The sequence below is a fragment of the Rhinolophus sinicus genome, linkage group LG06 (genome assembly GCF_036562045.2).
Source record: "Rhinolophus sinicus isolate RSC01 linkage group LG06, ASM3656204v1, whole genome shotgun sequence".
In the NCBI taxonomy this organism is placed as follows: Eukaryota; Metazoa; Chordata; class Mammalia; order Chiroptera; family Rhinolophidae; genus Rhinolophus; species Rhinolophus sinicus.
Window position 1 is genome coordinate 78,686,600 of NC_133756.1, and position 22,841 is coordinate 78,709,440.

At 43.6% G+C, this 22,841-nt stretch overlaps 1 protein-coding gene across 6 annotated transcripts in view; it reads right to left on the reverse strand.

Moving 5' to 3' along the window:
• Positions 1-1,022: 1,022 nt before the first annotated feature.
• The window catches only part of DUSP22 (dual specificity phosphatase 22), a 71,278-nt gene continuing 49,459 nt past the window's right edge, over positions 1,023-22,841 (reverse strand). For 4 of the 6 annotated variants that reach the window (XM_074335323.1, XM_074335324.1, XM_019714884.2 and 1 more), the window contains 5 exons: positions 16,654-16,703; positions 6,441-6,515; positions 3,872-4,043; positions 3,342-3,414; positions 2,255-2,898 (listed from right to left, as the gene is read on the reverse strand). In XM_074335323.1, the coding sequence (XP_074191424.1) occupies positions 2,381-2,898; positions 3,342-3,414; positions 3,872-3,997 (717 nt within the window). In that variant the 5' untranslated portion in view covers positions 3,998-4,043; positions 6,441-6,515; positions 16,654-16,703 and the 3' untranslated portion in view covers positions 2,255-2,380. Of the gene's footprint in view, positions 1,539-2,254; positions 3,415-3,871; positions 4,044-6,440; positions 6,516-16,653; positions 16,704-22,841 lie in introns of those variants that run through there. The other 2 variants (XM_019714886.2, XM_019714885.2) reach the window with 2 other exon arrangements.

Sequence of the window (22,841 nt, forward strand, 5' to 3'; positions counted from 1 at the left end):
TCCAGGCTAGAAAGAATCTGTGTGCGGAAAAAAAATCACAGAAACAACAGCCTAAGAAAACTTTCCCACGCCACAGCTACCTCAGCTGACAAGCCAAGGCCCCGGGGCGGCAGGAGTTGACAATTCCCCCTCTCTAATGTGTCCCCAAACACGTGGTCTGGTCATGGAAAGAGATGGGCCTCTGCCTTTTAACATCTAAGCATGGTCAGTACTATGTAACAGAAATGTTTTGGGCTTCTAGCTCTGGCACATGGAGTACTCAGAGGTGCCTACAATTGGATTACCTGTGCTACACAGGTAACTACCTCAGCAAGCCTGCTGAGTCAGAAGAAGCACTTCAATGCTTGGAACTGATTGGTGCATATCATCTACACCCATGGGGGCTGCTGCCAGACAGCTCCTAGCCCCTCCCCTGAGCCCCTGGCCAGGGGCTTCCAGACATTAGAAACAGAAACTTGGAAAATATGGCAAGCCTGCCATCTGCAGTCAAAGGGCCCATGTATAAATATACCTGCCTTCATTTCAAGCCAAACCCACCCTTGAAGTAAAAAGTTAAATTTCCATCCCCTCTAGCCCCTGGATTTAGACAAGGTAAATTTAGGAAATTGAGTTAAATTGCGCTTTGAGCCAGTTTGTGTTTTTTCAGATTAAAAGCTGAATATGGAATCAGAGCAATTGTGTTCAACAACAGGCAGCCAATGTTTACCAAGCGCCTGGCTGCATTCCCTGTGAAACGCAGCAATCCCAGGGGTGCCTGGCAGGTGTGGTGCCCACGCTGTGGGGCAAAGCATAACTCCAAAACCCAGTTTCTTCCTGCTCACACTAAGGATCGATTTTCCTCCCATGGACAAATTAATGCACTTTTCCTAGTGTCTACTGCACTACCGTCTGGAAGGAAACAATAGCCTCTAAAATAAAACCAGCATTACTGCTGGAGGAGCAGGCAGCGAACTCACTTCATGACTCTCGTAGGCAGAAAGGTGTGATGTCCACACCTCAGCTAAGGAAGAATGCATGGCACGTGAAGTTAAATGGGGCCTTTTATTAACAAAAACATGGAGCTTTGGGAAATTGCTACCATGGAGAACACAAATCGTGGATAAAACACACCAAGAGTTATGTCCCAACCTGGGGAATTTAAGAACACACGACACAGCACAATCATCATGAGAAGCAATCATGATTCCTAACCAGAAACCAAAACAGTGCAGCAGGGCTCTTGAGATTGCTTTAAAGGCATTAAAGATAAGGTGAAAGAAACAGCCATAGCAGTGAAATTAAGGTAAAAATATATTCTCTTGCTAAAGAGTATCCTTAGTTCTCAGTATGTAATAACAGGATTATATGTGTATGTATTCCGTTTAAAGTAAAAAACAAACAAGTTTATAAATCACTTCTGGATATTTAAAGATAAACTCTAGGTTGCTTTTCTTTTTGGCAGCACCAGACTAAACTCTGTGGCTTTGCAATATTTCAGAAACTTCAGGTACATTACAGTCTTCTGAGAAAGGCCCAGTACTTCAGAATTCCCGGTGTGGCTGTGGAGAAAGAACATTACTGGCAACAAATATTAAAACAACATTTCAAGATCTACAGGAATATATTCAGATGTTCATAAATGTATACACATATCAGCATTCAAGCTGATATCCTAAATACTTTTCCAGTTAACATACTTACACTTCTTTTTGGTTTAAGGAAAAAAATGTACTTTATAGGCAAATTCTTTCAGCTGTACATGGATAATTCTATGACCATATTTCCTTTTCTCTTAGTATTTAGGGTCTGTGCGAATGTGTAGAGTCACGTCAGGTGACTTCGTTCTTCTTGGTCCCCAAAGAGTTCACCTGTGACATACCCTCTAAACACACGGTAAACGGCTCTTCTTATTCAGGGTCTCTTTTTGTGGTAGAATCAGAGGGATGGACTGCAACATCTCTTTAGGGTGAGGCCGAGTGCACTTTTTGATTCTGTGGCTCTGTGTGCTTAACTCTGAGTTGATAAAAAGGGCTGCACCACAGATAGCTCACAGCATGCCAGGATGCCCACTGGCCCAAGCTGCGAACTGCAGGCGCTCCCTGACCTGCGGGCCTAGGCCTGAACATGGAATTTTACCCACCAGAAAGCATTACTGGAGCCCAAATCAGAAAGTTTAAATAGCTCAATGATATTGATGCTTTCCCCTTTGGCTTCAAAAACAATCATAACCAAACATTTTCAACTATAGAGCAGAATTCATTGGAATAACGAAAAACACCTTTTCAAAAAACATTTAATGAGGTAGCTGAGATCAAATATCAAATCCACAGCATACACCAAGGTGCTTAATAAGTGCTCAGGCATTTTTAAATGAGTTTTTAAATGCAAACTGCTACAGTGCCTAATGAATGCTCTTTCTTCCCAGTCCCGGAAGGTGCATGCAGACCTGGAGAAGAGGCCCCTGCCGAGTGAGGACACCAAAAGGTTGGGAAGAAGTGAGGCTGACAGAAAGGGTGCTCTGGGTGAAGGGTAATGCTATCCATGGAACTAAAATGCAGTCAGTGCCACAGAGCACAAACACCAAGTAGAACTCCCCCAGGTACCTGATGGGCTGAAAAGGGGGCCTTGCCTTGAGGCAGCAGGGAGCCAAGGTGTGGGGCACTCTCATTGAGAGGGAGGCAGCGCTCAGAGAACCAATCCCCCCCCACACACACACACACACACACTTTTCAAGGCCCCTGGAACTACCCTCAGGAGGCAGCCGGGCCCCCTGCTGCCCCACCATGCCACCCTGGGTCTTGGGGGAGGCTGCTGCTTTCAGCTGCTGGCCCCGAGTCCTTCTCACTGTTCTCACAGGCATAGGCTGCTTCTGGCTGAGCAGCATCTCAGAGGTCAGCTTTAAAGCCTTCCTCTGGAGTCCTGGAAGAGGGAAAGGTGGGGTACCAAGGCAGGCAGTGTGGATCCTGTGACTGTCCAGCTCCAGCACTGTTCACACACTAACACACCCACAGGCATTCACACACACACACACACACACACACACACACACACACACACAGGCTGCACAGCAGGACACCCTCCAGGCCGGGCAGCAAGCTTTGGCTGGGCAGGGGTGGGCTGAGTGCAGGGGCCTGAGGCAGGGCTGGGTGGGGTCCTGGTAAGGAGCCTGGATCACCTTCTTCGCCACCCGCCCTCTGCTGTCCTCCGAGGCAGCAGCCGGCACACCAGGGTGCCCGGCGGCGGCAGCGTGGCTCAGGTCTCTGTGGTGCAGTTGCTGTAGGCCCGAGGAGGCAGGGCCTGGCAGCTGCTCCCCCTCCAGGTGCCAGGCTGGGGCTCTGTGTGCCCCTGCTCTTTATATTTACCCAGAATCTTCTTGGCTTCTTCTGTATCCCGCAAAGGGCTCTCTCCATACTCTTCCTTTAGCCACTGTCGGTACTAGAGATGTTAGAAAAAAATAAACCAAAATGTCACACACACACCTGCATCTATGTAGGCTTTTACCTATTACTTAATGATACAAATTGCCTCACATAAACTGGGAAATAAATAGCTCTGTGGCTGGCCAGCCAGTATCAAACCTTGCCTCTTCAATGTTTTGGCCCGAGGACATGGAAGCAAGTGAAATGGCCCTTGATCCAAAGGGAAAGAAACAGAAGCCAACACGAGGCTCAAGGAAGATGGTAAAGGGTAATGTCCTGTGGCTGCGGCTGGTCAACAAGGGACACGTGATGACCTCAATGGGGATGTGGCAAGGGAGGGGTGGGAGGGGCATGCTGGGACCAGATGTCCACTATGTCCTTTCCATCTGCAAGTTCCACACTGCTGGAGTGTACAGAACGCCTGAGGCATCAGCCCAGGCGCGCGCCCAGGCCCAGGGCCCTGGCACGGTTACCTGGTGGACCTCGTGCTTGTCAAAGCTCTGGAGCTGCCGCTGGAAGCCAAGGTTGGGGTTGGCGCATGGTCGCCCAGCACGCACGGTGCGCAGGGCGTCTTCCCAGCCAAAGCCAGTGACAGTCATGACGTACGCAGTCACCAGCGTCACACTCCTGGAGACACCGGCCAGGCTGTGGGGCCAAGAGAACACCTCATAGGCAAAGCACGTGCAGGCCACACCTGCATCTCCTGACCCATCTGCAGCAGGGGGTCCTGCTGACTCGTTTTAGAAAGTCTCCCTGCGCTGGATTCCCAGTGGACAGCAAGCCCACATGTTACTTGGAAATTACTCAGAAACACACTAGCTTCCATTACACTAGAATCTGTGGCATTCTTTATCTGTTTCAGCCTCCTTTTTTATGGATTTTCTGCTGGCTAGGGCTCTGGACACTTCACTGTTAGGATTCCCTACCACCCCTGAGCTCCTCTTCAGAAGTTCCCCATTTCCCTGGACAGATAAAGTAACCAAAGCACATCAAAGGAACTTGAGGGGCCTGAGATCTATGCAAGAAATCCACTTATAACATGCAGCAGTTTAGAAGGCTTTACTTTTTAAAGAAAATATGGCTTTCTTAGATATGTGAGGGCTAAATCTGTAACTGAAAAAAAAACCCATTAAGTACAGAAACTCTTACAAAATATTTTGTTCTTTTTCACATAACTAAGCAAAGCACCCCAGTGGGCATATTCCACATGTGCTCTGAGAGTCAGGGTCAAGGCAGGTGCTCTGCAGGCAATAACAGTTCATTACCTCCACCAGCCTGAGTGAGGGGACACATTCTAAATGCTAATGCAAATTAAGGCGGTCACAGGGTGTGCTGTGTCAGTTAGTGTTCTAGCAACGGTTTAAGATGGGGAAGTGTAGCAAATTTCTCATTTCTAGAAATGCCTACCTTCAGATTTACACAACTGTATGAAATACTAATTCCTACAATATCAGATCTACACATAGTTAAATAATAATAATAATAATATAATAATAACAATGACAGTAATAATAATAAACCACTCTGAAGTAGTGACTCTTCCCTAGGGTTTTATGTCACAAATAATGAGAACTTTTAAAAAGATATATCCTCTTGAGCTGCAAACTTGGAGATTGTAACTGTCCAGGAGCCCTAGAAGCCCAGGCAGAGGACTTCAAAACTCCCCTTTAAATGGCTCCAGCTGTACTCCATAACATGTTCTAAAACAAATGTAAAGGATGTTACAAACCTACAACTTGTATTTATAACATGTCCTACTCTTTTCAAAAGTAAAATTTTAAAAATCACACTATTTCAAGAACTGTATAAAACTGCAAAATGCCATTTCTGAAGAAATCAAACTATCTAGTGTCCCTGCTCCCATATTGCACTTCGGGTTAGTGGCCCTTAGAACAAATGTCAGTTTTCATGACTGACTGCTCTGGATACCAGGCAACGGACCCCTCAGTCAGGGAAGGGCAGCCACTGACCTCAGCAGCAACATGCCCCAGGAGACTTACTTTGCGTTTCCAAAGTGCTTTCACTGCAATAGCAACTTTTCTGGGGGAACTCAAAAAATTGTAAATTAATATCAAGCCTCATTCAAGATAAAGAGGGGCCATGTTAAGCCTGCACTTTAACAGACAGCAGCGCTCTGGCTCCAGAATACTGGCTGCTGGTTCCCCAGACAAATTAATTATGTTATTAGGAAGACTACTGGAGATAATAAAAATGAGAGCCGAGGGGTGGCTGGTTAGCTCAGTTGGTTAGAGCGTGGTGCTAATAACACCAAGGTTGCCGGTTTGATCTCCATGTGGGCCACTGTGAGCTGTGCCCTTCTTTGAAAAAAAAAAAAAAATATGAGAGCCCATACTCACTGAGAAGTTCCTGTGTGCCATTAGTGCTCAGCGCTTTCTGTGTGCTGTCCTTGGGTTATGTGTCATAACAGCTTTCTTTGCACAGTGTGTATATGTGCATATATATATATATATCTCCACACATACAAAATATAGCTGCATGCAGGTGGATAGCTGTATATATATTGTTTAATTCTATGTGTCTATTTGGATCTTTCCAAAGCGAAGCAGTAAGCCAAACACTCATAAAAGCCCCAACCTATAAATGGAGAAGAAATGGTCATTTTTCTAAACACCCACATATGTAATCAAAACTCTCCAGAAAGAAACAGTGCTTTGAAAGGCCACTGAAGTTTCCAGAATGAGCTACAAACTATGCACCCTACCTAGAAAACTGTTCTGACAAACGTTAGAGGTAGCTGGAAAAGGAGTTTCTGTTGTCCAGTAACCGGGACATCCTTATAGAAATTCTAACTGGGAAAATGAAAATCCTAAGTGAAATGACAACAAAAATGTAGGGTTCTCTTTCAGTAAGAGCAAGCAATCACTAACAAACAGGAGGGTTCAGGTGGGATGTGTGTTTGAGGTTTAGGGGGTAGGGAAAACTATTAGGATATGAACTAATTATTCACACACAGAAAAGCACCTGATGAGAAACCAGGCTGAGCAGAACATGCTAAGCTGTTATTAGGAAAAGGATACGTACCAGTGTACAAGACAGCCCTCTCCCCTGAGTCGGCACTCATGAATGAATTTAATACTTTCTTTGAAATGTCTTGTCCTGGGGGGAGAAAAAAAGAGAGAACTGGCATTTCTCTACCCAACACATGATGAAGAGAAAAATCCACCTGAGGTTTCTCAAAAAGGTCTCAGAGACCCACAGCTTCCCACAGGTCACACTGTCCAGGGCTGCAGTTGCTTCGGCTTTAGAATCCATCACACACACTGAAGCCTGGGGCGGGCTGCCCACCTTCTGGGCTTTTCAGAATTTCTCTGCAAGGAATCCCTGAAACGCGCAGTTGCCACTGACTGGTGGGGGCGGCAGGGTGGTTGCTGCCCAGCCCCAGGCTCAATCTGGGCCCCTCAGTGGCCCCACACTGAGGACCTGAACAGCAGTGGTGGAAACCCGCAGCCATTTGGGTGAGGCAGGTGCCCACATCACACAGGCTCCCCAAGCCTGAAAGCTAGTTCACTTGTGACAATCTGAAAACCTAACAGTGCTCTCCCACACTGGCCTCCCTCAACTTTGTAGGTGCTGCCTGCGTGTCATGGAAGAGCTTTGGGGAAATGACAACTTTAGCTCCAATACCTGCTTGGTAGCATAGTGGTTGCATGGCTTTGGGAAAGTCACTTGGCTTCCTTTAACCTCACTTATAAGTGGGAATGATGTTTTACATGGCACTACATATGCCTTACACACTCTGAAGTCCTCTATGATGACGAAAGCAGGATCCTTCCTGCTGACCCTTAGCTTTGTTACCAACCCTTTCTCCGGACACTTACTTGTTCATTCAGCATGTGTGCACCAGCACCACTCAGGTTCTGGGTAGGCCAGTGGGTTAAGTACAGATACTTCAAGGGGACCTATAGACTAAATGCTTTTCAATGCCCTGTCTAGCTTATAAAGCAGCACAGTATCTAAAGTTGCCCATGGACTAAATTCATTGCTGTAAGTGCTGACTGAGTACTGCCTGTTTACTAGGGACTTCACTAAGCTGCAACAGAATCAGAGGCAAAGAAGATGTAGTTCCAACCACATAAACTAGGTCTACTGTCTCATGAAGGATGACAGGGCAAATGAACTTAATAAGAGTGGGAAATTCAGATGTAGTATAACAAACTCAGCCTGCAGAAGAAACTCAGCAACCTAAGTGTAGGTGCCCAGAGGGATGAGGGCAGGCAGGCAGCAGAGGAAGTGTAAGTGTGCATATATGCATACTCGTCCTACAGCCAAACACAAGACCTGGGGCTGCCACATGTGCAAAATCCCAGGGGTCCGACCCAGGGACTCCAGACTCACATGAAATTTATAACTACCAGAGCATTACAAGACACACTTCTGTTAAATTTCCCAGGGACAAATGCTCCTAGATATAAACTTACAAAGTGACTCAGGGCATTGCAACTGTACTTCCAAAGACTAGCTTGGGAAAAAAAGAAAAAGAAAAAAATGATTCCTGCTGTAATCCTGGAATCTGAACTGTTCATATGAAAGAGTCCTCAGAGCAGGGCTGTGGAGCAGAAACACACAGCAGCCAACAAAGCTGCATGGTGGGGTGTGGGCCCTGGGCTGGTGTAGGGCAGAAGCGGTGCTGCAGATAGGGTGTGGGCTCCTCGCTCAGCTTCCAGTCCCCAGAGCTAAGCCCGCCCTACGGAGCCTGCAGCCGCTCCTCCGTGTTACTGGGGCAGCACAGTGCCTGGTCCCTCAGCACGCCCCACCACCCCTCCAGCTCTGGCCTTGAGGAAGGAAAGGGAAAGCTGCCGTGGTGGGGACTTCTGGAAAAGTTTTCCCTTCCTGATGAAAGGAAAGCTAGCTATCCCAGGCTTCCTGCCAGGGAACTGGGAGTGAGCACCATGCACAGGGCTGCATCAGGCCACAGGCCCCCGGAGTGCAAGGGCGGAGTGCAGGGTGCAAACAGGGACACAGGGAGCTGCTGCCCAGGCCGGGGAGCACCCACCTTCCGGCTTCTCGGTCAGGGTGCTGAGTAAATAAATATCCTTCTAACTTAAAATACTATCAGTCAGATACTCTGTTACTGATAGCCAACTACCATCTACCTGATATCAGCACGTAATTCAACAGTTTTAAACAGTTCTCGCATAGGAGTGGCTACAGGCTGCTTCTCAACCCGCTTCATGGTTTATGCAGTGAGACTGATCCTTCTCTGTAGGCCACTGCCTACGGCCGGGATGGGGGTGTAGGGGTCTTAACTGGAGACCCCAGAACCCAGGACACAGCCCTGACTGGAGGCCAGCAGCTGAGGGGTACCACGGGAGGGTACACATCTTGGTCCACTAGCCAGCTACACTAAGACATCCAGGGGGTCTGGAGAGGCCTCTCCATGCCTGCAGCCCATGCTCATGCCTGTCCCTTGTGGGTCTTTCTGGTCGAGGGTAGCTGCATCTGAGACAAGACAGGCAGGGAAGATCACAGCAACCAGGAAAGGAAAGCAAACATAGAAATCAATGACAATTGCCGAAGTAACTGAGTAAACCACAGAAGGCTGCGAAGACCACTCAGTGACATAAAGTCACCAGAGCTCCACCAGGCAGGCAGACCGTGGTGTCGGGGGACATGGTCGGTGCTGTCGACATCACCAAGATCTTGCAAACATGACAAATGAACCGCTTTACTGAAACTTCTGAATGGGAACAACTTATATCCAACGTTTACACCCGCATGTCCCAAACCATACGTGTGATGAAACCTGGGTCTTAAATCTTGTGGGGTGTACCTCGGTTCAAGAGTCAGCCTCGCCACATCTCAGAATAAGAGAGTGGGGGTGTGGGTATAGTCAGCAGGGCAACACCCAAACTTGCCAGAGCCCAGAGAAAGTGGGAAGGGGCAGAGGAGCCAAGGAAGTCGTGACGAGGCACCATACCTACTCCCCCGCCACCAGCACTTGACTCTTTCAGCTGTCTCTGCATCTAGCAGCAAGTCCAGGGAAAGCCCACGGGCAACTGCTGTCCACCCCCGTGTTGGGGCATGGGCTCAGAGCCCAAGGCAGGCCTCTGTAAGAGGGCCGCTCACAGCCCTGGCCCAGGAGCACAGAGATACCAACGAAGGGACTGCTCACAGTCCTGCCATGAAACTTGACTCACGAACATATTAGGCGTGAGGCCAAGCCAGGCAGACATTCCTAGAAATGCCTTTTCCAAGAAAAGCCAGGAGGCAGGCATGCTCACTACTGCTCTGGTGTGTTGCAGGGAGTGGGGGGTGATTTCCAGGGAAGCTAATGACATAAGCCCCAGCCCCGGTCATTAAACCCCCTCCCCCACAGTGGGAAATACCCGCGCCGCTGGCCCTGGTATTGCTCAATCCTCCAGTGTGAAGCAGAAGCACAAATCTGAAGCAGCATCCCACAAGCTGTTTCAATGGACACAGCTTCCCCATTCTGCTCTTCATTCTGTTTCTTCACTTTGTCCCTTAGTTCCATACAGAGACATGTGGGATCAGTTCTGTCCTAGGAAAGCCAGCTGGGCTGATCCAGAAGGAAAGCACAACCTACATGTGTGTTCCAAACACCCAATAACGCCTTCTGCTGACAGCCCAGAGGGGCACCCAGGGTCAGGCCGAAGGGCACTTCGCATGAGAGACGTCCTACGTGGGGGCTCAGCAAATAGCCCAGCAGCTGCCACTGCCCCCTTCCTCTTCTTCCTCCTTAGTTTGTGCTGGGCCAGGGTATCCCTCTCTCTGTCCAGAGGCCAAAAGCAGGACCAGCCAGGTCCTGCTGACCTTCAGAAAGGATGGTAGATGCATCTAGCAAAGCCACACCACACAGTGCTCATTTTTTGAGGCTGAACAATTTCTTCTGACTCCAAGACTTTGTGACTGGGATCCCCTATGTGAGAAATGAGGCAGTCCTGTCCTGCCGAGGAGGACTCTGCCTGAGTAAGCAAAAGCCCAGGGATCTGACCAAGAGCCCTGCACAGCAGCTGGGCTCAGCCCCAGCCAGCCCTACTGACGGCAAAACCACAAGATCCAGGATGCTTCTCCTTCCCCTCAACAGAGTATGAATATGTGTGTGTACACGTATACAGGTGTGCATGAAAGCAGAGGAAAAAAACAGGAAAAGGCAAGTGTCCTTAGATTTCTTTTTTCCTTAGAGAAAAGAAAATAAGTCAATGAGTGACATCTTCTATCTGGCCCTAGGATCTGGAAGGTGAGCTCAGATCAGAGAGCTGCTTCCTCCTGGGGCAAAATCAGTCCATGGCCCCCAGGTCCTGTCCGGGCCCCCTCCACCAGGAACACTGAGCACGAAGCTCTGACCCCACCCAGGAGCAAGCAAGAAGGGACATTCTTCACCTAGACAGACATTGTAGGGCTGTTGTACCAGTGCACATCACTGAACACATAACACTAACTCACATTTCTCTCAGCAAGTCCCCAACTGTTATAACTTTTATATCTCCTGCACTGTCAACATTATTACAAAATTGGGGGAATGTGTGTACCACACTTTTCTTCTAAAATTATTTCATTATTACATAAGTTTCAGGTATACAACATGATTATTTGACATCTGCATGCACTACAAAGTGATCACCCTCAAAAGTCTAGTTACTATCCATCACCATATAATTGACCCCTTTCACCCATCTCCAACTCCCGCCCCCTCTGGTAACTACCAATCTGTTCTCTGTATCTATGAGTTTGTTTTGATTTTGTTTGTTTATTTGTTTTGCTTATGTGTTTGCTTTTTAGATAACACATATGAGTGAAGTCATTCATATGGCCTTTGTCCTTCTCTGTCTGACTTACTCCACTTAGCATAACATCCTCTAGGTTTTCCATGTTTTCGCAAGTGGCGAGACTTCATTCTTTTTTATAGCAGAATAATATTCCATTGTATAAATGTACCACCTCTGCTTTATCCATTCATCCACTGATGGGCACTTGTGTTGTTTCTACACCTTGGCTATTGTAAATAAAGCTGCAACAAACACAGCATTTTTGAATTACTGTTTTTGAATTAATGTTTTTATATTTTTTTGGATAAAAACCCAGAAGTGGAATAGCTAGATCATACAGTTGTTCTATTTTTAAGTTTTTGAAGAATATCTATGTTGTCTTCCACAGTGGCTGTACCAGTCTGCAATCCCACCAACAGTGCACGAGGGTTCCCTTTTCTCCACATCCTCTCCAACACTTGTTACTATTTGTCTTGTTGATGATAGCCATTCTGACTGGGGTGAGGTGATATCTCATTGTGGTTTTGATTTGCATTTCTCTGATGATTAGTGATGCTAAGCATCTTTTCATATGTCTATTGGCTATTTTTATGTCCTCTTGGGAGAAATGTCTATCAGACCCTCTGCCCATTTTTTAATCAGGTTGTTTGTACCTTACTTTTCATTCTATAGATAGGTTATTTAAAAAACAAACTACAAAAACAAAACAAAAAAAAACTTCTCTGCCATCTACTACAACATCATTTCACAAAGAATAGTTCAACACTAAAAACACTAGGAGGACATATCCCAAGACCAAAAATAGTTCTTTAAGCTAAATAACGGAAGTGTTATGAGAGATGCAATACATATTTTCTGCATATGTCTCATTTCTATAGACTGCAAAGTCCTTAGGAGTCCTGTGTGCACATGCGTGTGCATCTGTGTTCTCACATGTGTGTGCACATGCATCTCTGTCTGGAAGGGCCACCCAGGGGCATCTAGCTCTGGTCTTGCAAAACTGCTTTTTTAAATAATGAAAACAAAGAAAAATATAAATAAGAGAGTACAGAAGACATCACCTAAAAGAAGAAAAATACACAAAAAGATAGGAAGGTAGAAAAAGGCAAGGAAGTTTTACCGATATTTTAAATATAAGCTCTCTATGTTGTTAATGCCTCTTCTCCTCACGATAACCTCAAGAAGTTCAGAGATCTGCTGGATTTGCAGACCACTGACTGTCACAAAGGGTCTAACCTCACGGTGCAGTGCCATTCACTCCACAGCAGAGACCCAGCTCCCCTGGACTTGACAGAGGAGAAGATAAAACAAGATAAATACTCCCTTAGTGATCTCTAAATACAAAACACCAATTTAATGAACACGAAAACAAGAATGAATAAAATAAGCTACTATTCATCTAACCATTCACTCTCAAAAGACATTAATACTCCTTACTTGAAAAGACAGAAAATGTAATCTTATTTTTGGAAATGCTTAGTGTCCATAAAAAACAGTTTACTTATCTCACCTAAAACTATACCAATTGTGTGACACAGGTATTTTATAGTGAGAGAAGGAAGGTTAAAATAACTTGCGTAAGAAAGCACAGAGAGAAAGCAAAAGCAAGTATTTCCAAAGCCTTCACTCACCAACCCACCCATCGACCACTTGGAGAACACACAGTGTGTCCATTTGATACAAACTCCAGGATGCCTCCAGTTGTGACAAATCATGCAAAACGCACCAGCCTGGGCCTGGGGTTATTATGACTATGAGAACTTGAACTTTCACATTTCCTGACTTTTCAAGGCAACGGGGTTGGGGGAACTGAGCTAAAATTTTAGTGTGTTCATGTTATCTCAAACCAGGTTTCTGCAATATTAAGTTCCTGGAAGAACAGATGGGGACTTTGTGAGCATTAAGGCCAAAACAGAAAATTGACCTTTCTGGGCAGTCTGCAGCCACTGAATGCCAAGTGAAAGCAGTCAGTCTCAAAAGGCCGCACACCTCGAACTAAGCGTAATCAGCAGGAAGATTTCCTATAGGTATAGACATTTGTGGCTAAAGATTTAGAATGTAAAATCTTAAATTAGATCCAAAGTTGGAAATAATGTTTAAAATCTGTCCATTTAAAATGATAAGCAATACAGTCTTCTAGAATTCATTTTGTTATTAAATGTAGGAACTCCAGACATCAGGAATTACAGCGGCTACACTAATGGACCACTAGTTCTAACTGGTACATTTTCCAAGTGATGGACATGACTCCTTCCACTTTGTTAACCACAGCAAGAGGACTTGTCTCCTGACCACCATATTAGTTGATGATATAGAAGTGAAGGTTCATTTTCGCCTTCATAGGCTCCTAACGTCTGCAGTCTACCAGAATGGAGGTAGGTCATATAAATGGAGTCAAGTGTTCTGCCTGCTAACATTAAGTTAATAGTCTGGTGATATGAAAGCACACTCACTGTCAGAAGGCATATTATGCTTTCCAGTGAAACGTTTGTAACAGGTAAAGAGCAACTCAAGCCATTTCACTTAACACACGAAGTACACTCAAAGTTCAAACTTATCTCTATAATCTCCATAGTACTTCAGTAAAGCAAGAAATTTATAGAACCATGGACATTTATGTGCCCAAAACCTTACTTATACACACGTGTTGCTATTACTAAGGGATTAAAAATAAATTTCCCCAAAGAAGTACACGAGTGCCCATGTACATAGCTCCCAACAGCAGAGTGCCAGCTTTTCTGCCTTTCGATGAGTTATAGTCTTGACTTCCTTTTCCAACTGAAACAGAGGTTGTACTATCACAGGACTTCACTCGAAATAGCAGCAATGGTGCCCTCTCTGCACGGTTCTCTCTATCAGCCCCGACTATGGATGCTGCAATAACTACCTCCTGGAAACTGGTGTCCTATGCTACACTTTCATGCAGATACAAGGAAAGGGTTAAAAAGGCAACCTACACATTTTAACAACATCGCTATACATATTTGGGACAGAAGAGAACTAAGTCAAATCTTATGGGTTAGTCCTCAGGCCCCAAGGTGACTGGGTTTGGGCTGATTCTGCCAGAAGGTTTGACCTGAACCATGAGACTGGAACACAGATGAGTGGCTGCTGCATCTTCTGTCACCCTGGTCTTTCCACATAAGCACGTCTTCCAAGTAAATGAAGCACGCCTCCTGAGCACCAAAACTTACTTGCAACTACCTATCCTATTTGCAACTCTCAAGATACAGTAACATACTTTTATTTTCCATAGAGTAAAACTATACTCTTATTTTCAAAGTGCTTAGAGTTCACATAGAACACTTTCCCTACATGATCTCATCTCCCAAAACTGAAGTCAGGCCTTGTTCAGATGAAAGAATTGAGGTTTACATGGGTTAAAATGACTTTCCCAAGGTAGATGCTGCCGGTTTTAAATCTGAGAACTCTAATTCTAGGTCTCTTGCTTACGTGTCTCTAGAGCACAGGACCACTCAGTGCCCAGTCTCCACAGGGTAAGTCAGGGATACTACCCTGGCTAGCACAGCTGGGCTCCTGGCAAAACTGAGACATCCTGCAGGCAGCTCAAGTACAGTGTTCACCTGTCCTGACAACAAATGCCCAGAATGTGTTACAGTTTGAATCTTCCAAAGAGTTCAATTGCCAGTCAGGTATCAACAAATTCCACAGTATGTTGGAATCTCAGTTTGAGATAAGAGCAATGCAACCATTCTGAAAATAGCTACCAAAACATGGGCAGAAGACTGCTGTGGTGTTCAGAGAAAGGCAGTGCTCACTTCCTTCCGTACACACCATGCCCTTCCAACCACTTCTGTTTCTTGACACGACTAGTAACCAAGGAAGTTCTCTAATGCTTCTTCCTCTCCTTTTAGACCTAAGCTACTACTGTTTTCCTAGTGATCTTAGTAAAATCCTTCCTCCACCATCCTCAATCTTAAAGATTGACTTTTCCTGTGAAATGATGGCGAATCAGTGAGGAAGCACAAGCCACAGGTAGGACGTATTTGCCCCCACTTCCAACCTGCCCCTGTCTTTTCCTGGTCTAACTCTATACCACCTGACCCCTGCTCTACCCCCTCACCCATCCTCACATCAATCCATCCAATTCTAGCCAACCTCCGCTTTTTGTTTTTTCTAACTGGTGGATCCCCAAAAATTACTCATTTCTCTCCTTGGCAGCCATGAAAAATCAAGATTGGCTAAGGTTCCAACTGGATAGCTTTCAGAGAGGTTGGATACTTGGGATACTAACCGTAAGATCATGTGTTCTGTACTTATGATATGTAAGGTTTATAGGCAATAGAACTGGGGAATCGTGAAGGATGAATCCTGATAAGCCTATGGACTCCCAAATTCACAAACAGCTCCACAATTTATAACTTCCCTGATAAAATGCAGAAACATGCAATTCTAGGAGGCTCACTGTGTCTGGCCTCCAACACACAGCCCAAGTCCAGCCTAAAAAGCAGTGCCTGGGATCTTCTGGATGCACTGAACGGCTAAGCACTGTACTTCTGCCCCAGCCTCGCAGCCTGCAAGGTTCAGAGCTTCAGTAAAACTTTAACCTAGTCCACGTCATGGTCTTGCTGGGTCACTTCTGGAAACTGAAGAGTGGGAATATTAAAGCCATAACTATTGTGGGTCTCCTGACCCCCATTCTGCCAAAGCCTAATCCTATGGGTCTCCATATAATTGCTGTGATCTGGAAAAGACAACAATTAGGAATTTCTCTTTATAGGGAGAAACAAGAGTTAAAATGGCATCAAAGATGTATTCAGCTGTGAGGAAATAGAAAATTGGACTTGCCTAAATCAGAAAGATCTATTCACTCAACTCAGACAGACTTTAGAAGTATGAATACTTGAAAACTAATCTGAACTGAGATATGCTGTAAGTGTAAAAGAAGCCTACCTAATTTGAAGACTTAGTACGAAAAAGGGATGTAAAATGTCTCATTTAAAAAAAAAATATTGAGCACGTGGTTGAAATGATAGTATTTTGCATATACTGGATGTACATATATTTTGTAATAAAACATATTACGAAATTTATTGTCACCTGTTTCCTTTTACTTTTTTTTAATATAGCTCCTAGAAAATTGAAAATTACATGTATGGGTTGCATTTGTGACTCATATTCTATTTCTACTGGACAGTGCTATGTTCGACAAAACCCAACAGCTTCTTTAAGGGTTGGCTTCTAGAGAAAGGATGGACATGCTAATGATTTGGTTTCAGGTATTATTTTTAAAAAACGACTCTTCTTACAGACATTCCATCAGCTAGTGCTGTACAGCAGGACTGGCAACTAAGGAGCGTGGCTCCATCTACAGTCTGCTCAACTCGACACACCACCTCTGCAGGCCTCATGGTCTCCCCTGGAAGACAGCAGCTGTGTCAAGGGTCCCAGCAGCATGCATGATGTCCTTTACCTGTTTAACTAGAAAGCCCTTTATTCATTTTCAGTATCTGCAAATAATACAGGAAAATAAACAAAAAACTTACAGGTTTTGAGATGGTGAATCCGCTGCTGGAATGCACAGGTATTTAATCCCCTGTAGAATGATAAAAAAATAAGATAAAATAAAAAGATGATACCCAGTATAGGAAAATATTTAAAGGAACTATTTACTTAGGTTAAAAAAATAAAAAATAAAAAGGAGAAGTTTTTCACTCATCTTTTGTTGCCAAGGAACTGGGGAGAAACTCTTTAATTAAGGTTCCTGGTTACTTTCTGTGGCCATGCTCTGGTTTGGAAATAGCTTGTGGACAGGGTATATCAAAAAAGTGAAAGAATGGAGTACTTTCCAGTAAATGGCAACAAGTTTCAAAACTATCATCTCAGATGCATCTTCACATATGCCATATCTTTTTATCTATTTCATTTAGGATCCACTGTTAGTGAAAACCTTAACACAGTGACTAAAAATGATAACATTATGTTATAGTTTTCTATATTGAATTTTAGTATGAGAAGAATTACAATGTCACTGATGCACTTCATAGGAGCTTTTACATATTGGAAACAATTTGATTTATTTTGCTTCCTTTTTAGAAGATAAAGTTTTGTGTACTAAACTAATAGATTCTTTTAAAAAGAATGGACAGTTTGAAAAAAACCAAACTTCACATAGTTCTCTACAAAAATGTTTATGTAAATTCATGCTGCACAAAAATCATGCCTAATATGAGTTTTATTAAAAACAGGATTGTTTCTTCTTCAGAGAGGCTTAAAGTATAGCTTAAAAAGTCTTCACTGTCAAGTAAAAACTATAAAATCTAGAAATCTCAGCAACCTTTGCAAAAGAATATGGCTTCATGGAGACTTAGAGAAACTATTTACTTATTTATTTATTTCAGTTACAGTTGACATGCAACACTATTTTATATTAGTTTCAGGTGTACAGCATACGGGTTAGACATTTATATAATTTATGCAGTGAGCCCCCAGATTAGTGTAGTATACCCCTGGCACGATACTTAGTTGTCACAACATTATTGACTGTATTCTCTATGCTGTACTTTACATTTCAATGACTATTGTATAACTACCAATTTGTATTAATACTTCTTAATCCCTTCACCTTCTTCATTTAGTTCGCCAAACCCCTCCCCATCTGGCAACCACTTTTAAACCCTTCCTCTCTTGACAGCCTAATCTCACAGACTCTTGCCATCATGTCACAGATAATAAATGTGTGTTTGTGTGTGTGTGTAGGGGGTGGGGTAGGGCTGGGGGAAACACATCAGAAACTAGAAAAATAACCAACCTAAGAGAGTAAATGAAGGACAGATATGTATTAGGTTAGTGCAAAAGTAATTGCGGTTTTTGCAATTATATATTTTTTTTAAATTAAATTTATTGGGGTGATAATTGTTAGTAAAATTACATAGATTTCAGGTGTACAATTCTGTATTACATCATCTATAAATCCCATTGTGTGTTCATCACCCTGAGTCAGTTCTCCTTCCATCACCATATATTCGATCCCCCTTACCCTCATCTCCCACCCCCCACTCCCCGCCCCCCTTACCCTCTGGCAACCACTAAACTATTGTCTGTGTCTATGAGTTTCTGTTTCTCATTTGTTTGTCTTGTTCTTTTGTTGTTTTTGGTTTATATACCACATATCAGTGAAATCACATGGTTCTCTGCTTTTTCTGTCGGACTTGTTTCGCTCAGCATTACTCTCTCAAGATCCATCCATGTTGTCACAAATGTTCCTATATCATCTTTTCTTACTGCCGAATAGTATTCCATTGTGTATATATACCACAACTTCTTTATCCATTCATCGATCGAAGGACATTTTGGTTGTTTCCATGTCTTGGCCACCGTAAACAAAGCTGCAATGAACATTGGAGCACACGTGTCTTTATCTCTAAATGTTTTCAGATTTTTTGGGTAGATACCCAGGAGAGGGATTGCTGGGTCATATGGCAATTCTATTCGTAATTCTTTGAGGAACCTCCACACTGCCTTCCATAACGGCTGCACCAGTCTGCATTCCCACCAACAGTGTATGAGGGTTCCTTTTTCTCCACAGCCTCTCCAACATTTGTTATTATTTGTCTTGTTGATGATAGGTTTTTGCAATTATTTTTAACCCTTTAAACTGCAATTACTTTTGCACCAACCTCATAGAAGAGTGGTATAGACAACCATAGGTCCCTCAGCAGATAAAGTCATAACATAACATGTCTTCTAGAATTATTTGTAATTTTTTGCAGTTGGTCATTAAACTTTTACTGTTAATGCCTGTCATTAGGAATGTCTGTGCTGGACTTGCTAATATAGTCCCGTAAAGAACATCTAAATTTGTGGCTACCCCCAACCCTGACATAGCTCCACATTCTGATGTTTCCCCACACTGTGAATCTTATTTTCCCAATACTGAATCCACACAAACTACATTTCTCAATCTCCTTTGCTATTAGGGTACAGACTCAGGACCTGGTTTCATCATCTGACACACCTACATGAGGCAGATTTGGAAACAGGACCTGGTAAGAATCAGCTGGGTAAAGAACACCTGTTTGGCAGGTGCAGCTGGCAGCAGAGGGGCAGAAGATCTCACTGGGCCAGCTGTATGATGTGGTTTGGCTGTTGTTCCTGGAACGTCAGCTGAAATCCTGTTTCTCTAGCTCCTCTGTTGAAGAAGATGAGTTTTACCACTGCTGATCCACATGGAAATACTTCTCATGAGACCCAACTGGCTTTCCTATGCCGAGGGTTAAGACTGAAGGATCAGTGGCTAGAAGAAGAAAGTGAAGCAGCAGACCCTCCCTCTTTCAAGTTTCGCTTCATCACCCCCAACTGCCTCCTCTGCCTCTGTCCTCATTTTTCCTGGACTCTGGGTGCTGTGCTCTGCTGGAAATACTAAGGCAGTTGTCTGAGGTTCTAAAGCACCTTCAAACTCTGTGAGGTATTAGAGCAGTGATTTCAAGGGAAATAAAATGGAAAAGGAAATGATACTGTAAAAAAAAGAAAAGAAAAAAGGTCATTTCACTCCTTCCCTCCATCGTGGCCCAACAAACTTGCTGGCACAGACCCATGCACTGATCATTTCATACACCCACCATTGAAATGACTCATTTACTTTTTTTGTTTTAATCTTAAATGAGAGTTGGCTATGGATCAGGCCCAGAAGCTTGTGAAATTCTTTCTCCCACACACTTCCTCCAACCTGTTTCAGACTAAGCCTTCCAGAGCAAGGAGAAGGATTTGAGGTTTCTGCCTTCCCTTTTCTTACCATCGTCAGTCTGAGCAACAAACTAATCAAGGATGCTGAGGTGGGTCCCCTCTAACACAGGACAAAACTCCTGCCTGTCACACATGCTGACTGACAGCCACTTAATTCTAACAGAATCTGAAGTCAGCTCAGCCCATATATTGAGAGGAAAGAAAAGAAAAAAAGGAAGAAAAGGAAGAGAGTAGCCAGAAGGGGAGACTAAAACACTCTTAGCTTATTAAGAGCATTCAAGATCAATGCCAACAGCGGAGTGGTTAGAAAGCACTGTGCTTCCTTTAGGCATCCCCCAAATGGGGCACAGAAGGGAAGGTGGTCAGCCACACAAGGCAGGAGCAAACTACAGAAAGATGGCTCAGGGTACCCCTCCCTTCCTGAGCTAGAGGACGAGGAGGCCACTTTGGTCCTTGCTGGACCCTCACCTTCACTAGCTGGGATGGGTGTGTGGCAGTTACAGCTTCCCATCTGTGAAGCTTCTAAGGAGGGACAAAGTAGCTCCCAGTCACAAATTTGGGGATCCCCGGGTATTGAGGCAGGGCAGAGAAAATGTAAAACGTAAGACAAGCTCACGTTCTCTCAAAGACACAACACTCAACTTCGTTGGAATGTGCCTGGCACACAAGTAAGTGGGTCCTCAAGAAATGCCTGTTGAATGACAAGGACAAGGCGGAAAACAATGAACATGAAGATCACACTTTAAGAGCAGCGCGAGGGAAGGAAAATGTTGTAAAGTGCCCATGCCTTATCTTGTGACCATGGAAACAAGAAAACCGGACTTTCAGCCACACTGTGTGAAGGGCAGGCTGTACACACACTCCAGACAGCAGTCTCCCGCCTGTCTACTCCAATGAGATACGCTAAGAAGTATCTCACTGTGATCTACAATAAGAAGGAAACAAACTATGCAAATAGAGTAAAGAAAGGAGTCAAAACTGTCGAAAATGTTCAGCTGCTTGCCGCCCAAGAACATCTATTTATCTTGGCTTAGTCATTAACAAAGAAGAAAAATATCTCTCTTGGAGGCCACAGACTGCAGAACATAAATTGCCTGAAAAAGGCTTCAGGTGCCCGCACATGTGTACAATCCATGGCAGTTAATTACTAATTCAGAAAGCAGCAAGAGTGCTGGCAGCAGGAAGGCCCTCAGTGCTACAAGAAATCCGGATGAACTTAAAATTATTGTAGTAGTAACAGACTGGGTTCTACTAATGTTTTAAAGTGATATGGAATAAATTTTTCATTTAATTGGACCTAAACAAAAGACCATTCTCTAGTGCTAAGGTTCATAGAGACAGAGAGATAAGGGACAGGGTGTCTCTAGCTAAATTACAGAAAGTATAGCAAACTTAAAGTTAAAAGAAAAAATTCTAGAACAATCTGAAAAATTCATACGTTATAAAAATAATAGCAGCAGTGTTTCCATTAGTATAGTATCTGCTATGTGGCATTCACTACTTCATATTACCTCAAATATTTAAAAATATAAAATTAAAATTGGTTATCTTCTTTTTGAAATAAAATTCTTACTAAATAAATAAAAATTCAGTATTTTGCATGATGTTTCAAAAAAGTGATTAGTGGAAATCCAATTAACATTAAACTTTTATGGAGCTAATAAACATCAAGTTACAGATTTGCAATTTAGACTGCTGGCCCAAGACTGCAGTGAAATACGAAAAAAGGGAAAAATATGGAAAAAAAAGGAAAAAAAAAACACCCAAAACTGAGAGGGGTTCAGGCCATGCTTTAAAACTACCATGATTTCTTGAGGGACAGAGAAAGAGCAGCCAATTTCTTCTGACTACATGGCATTCTGAATGGCCTAACGTCCAGAGAACGGCACCAATACTGATAAGGTGGGGATCAGAGAGAGGAAGAAAAAGGCAAGAGAATTAAGAAAAAGCCTCTTGTATACACTGACCACACACACACTGAATATTTGTGATACCAAGCAACATATCAATTAGCATGACATAATGTGGGAAAAAATTAGGAAAGTGCAGACAAGAAGTAAGAGTTATGTGGGCTCTGCCAAGAAAAGCTTTTTGGATGAAGTTTTTGTATTGGGTTTGAAAGGAACGATAGACATCATTTGGCTGAGAAGAGAATTTAGAAAGTATCCCAGAGACTCTTCTTGAACAAAAGGTTAAAACTTTCTATGTGCACATTCTCAAAAGTTCTAATATTGTTCAGTTTTCTGTTTCAACAAGCATAGTAACCACCAAAAGTAAGGTTTTGCCTTTCTTTGGGCCTGAAACCAACGAGTACACCTAAAACAGTACGTAGGCAAGTACTTACAAGTAGGGTGAAGATTCTGATTTCAGGACTAGCAAAGAGATCAAACTCTCGCTTGTTTCAAGTACAATTTCTAAAATTCACTGTTATTTTCTTTCTGAAACATCCTAAGTAAGTGTCTTCTAAAGAACCTAGTTGACATTCTTCTTTTCAAAAGAAAAGGTCCTTCAGAATCTGTTTTCTCTCTCCCAGGAAAGCTAATGAAAACCCATTATAGAATATAATTATACTCGTATTCTCTACAATCACCTATTCAAAACCTAAGAGAAAATATAAGTAGAAGGGGAAGGAGTTCACTAAGGGACCAGAATAAGGAAATCTCTGCAGTGAAAGAGTTATTTTAGCCGCTAGTAAAATCGTCACGATCAGATACCTTGGTTTTTCATCTTATCCCATCCAGTACCAGTAGCGACATGGGTGTAGATAGAAGGAGTCCTCCTAAAGAGATGATATTTTGTATTTGACAGTCACATTTACGAGGTATCAGGGTTGCATGATGAATTGACTTTGCAGTTCCCAAACACAGAACTCTTTATTAACACTGATCATCTAACACCCATTAACGAGTTGAGCGAAATAAACTGGGGACTCTATTAAGAGCTAATTTCACAATACTCCTACAAAATCTAATTCCAAAAAAGAAACACA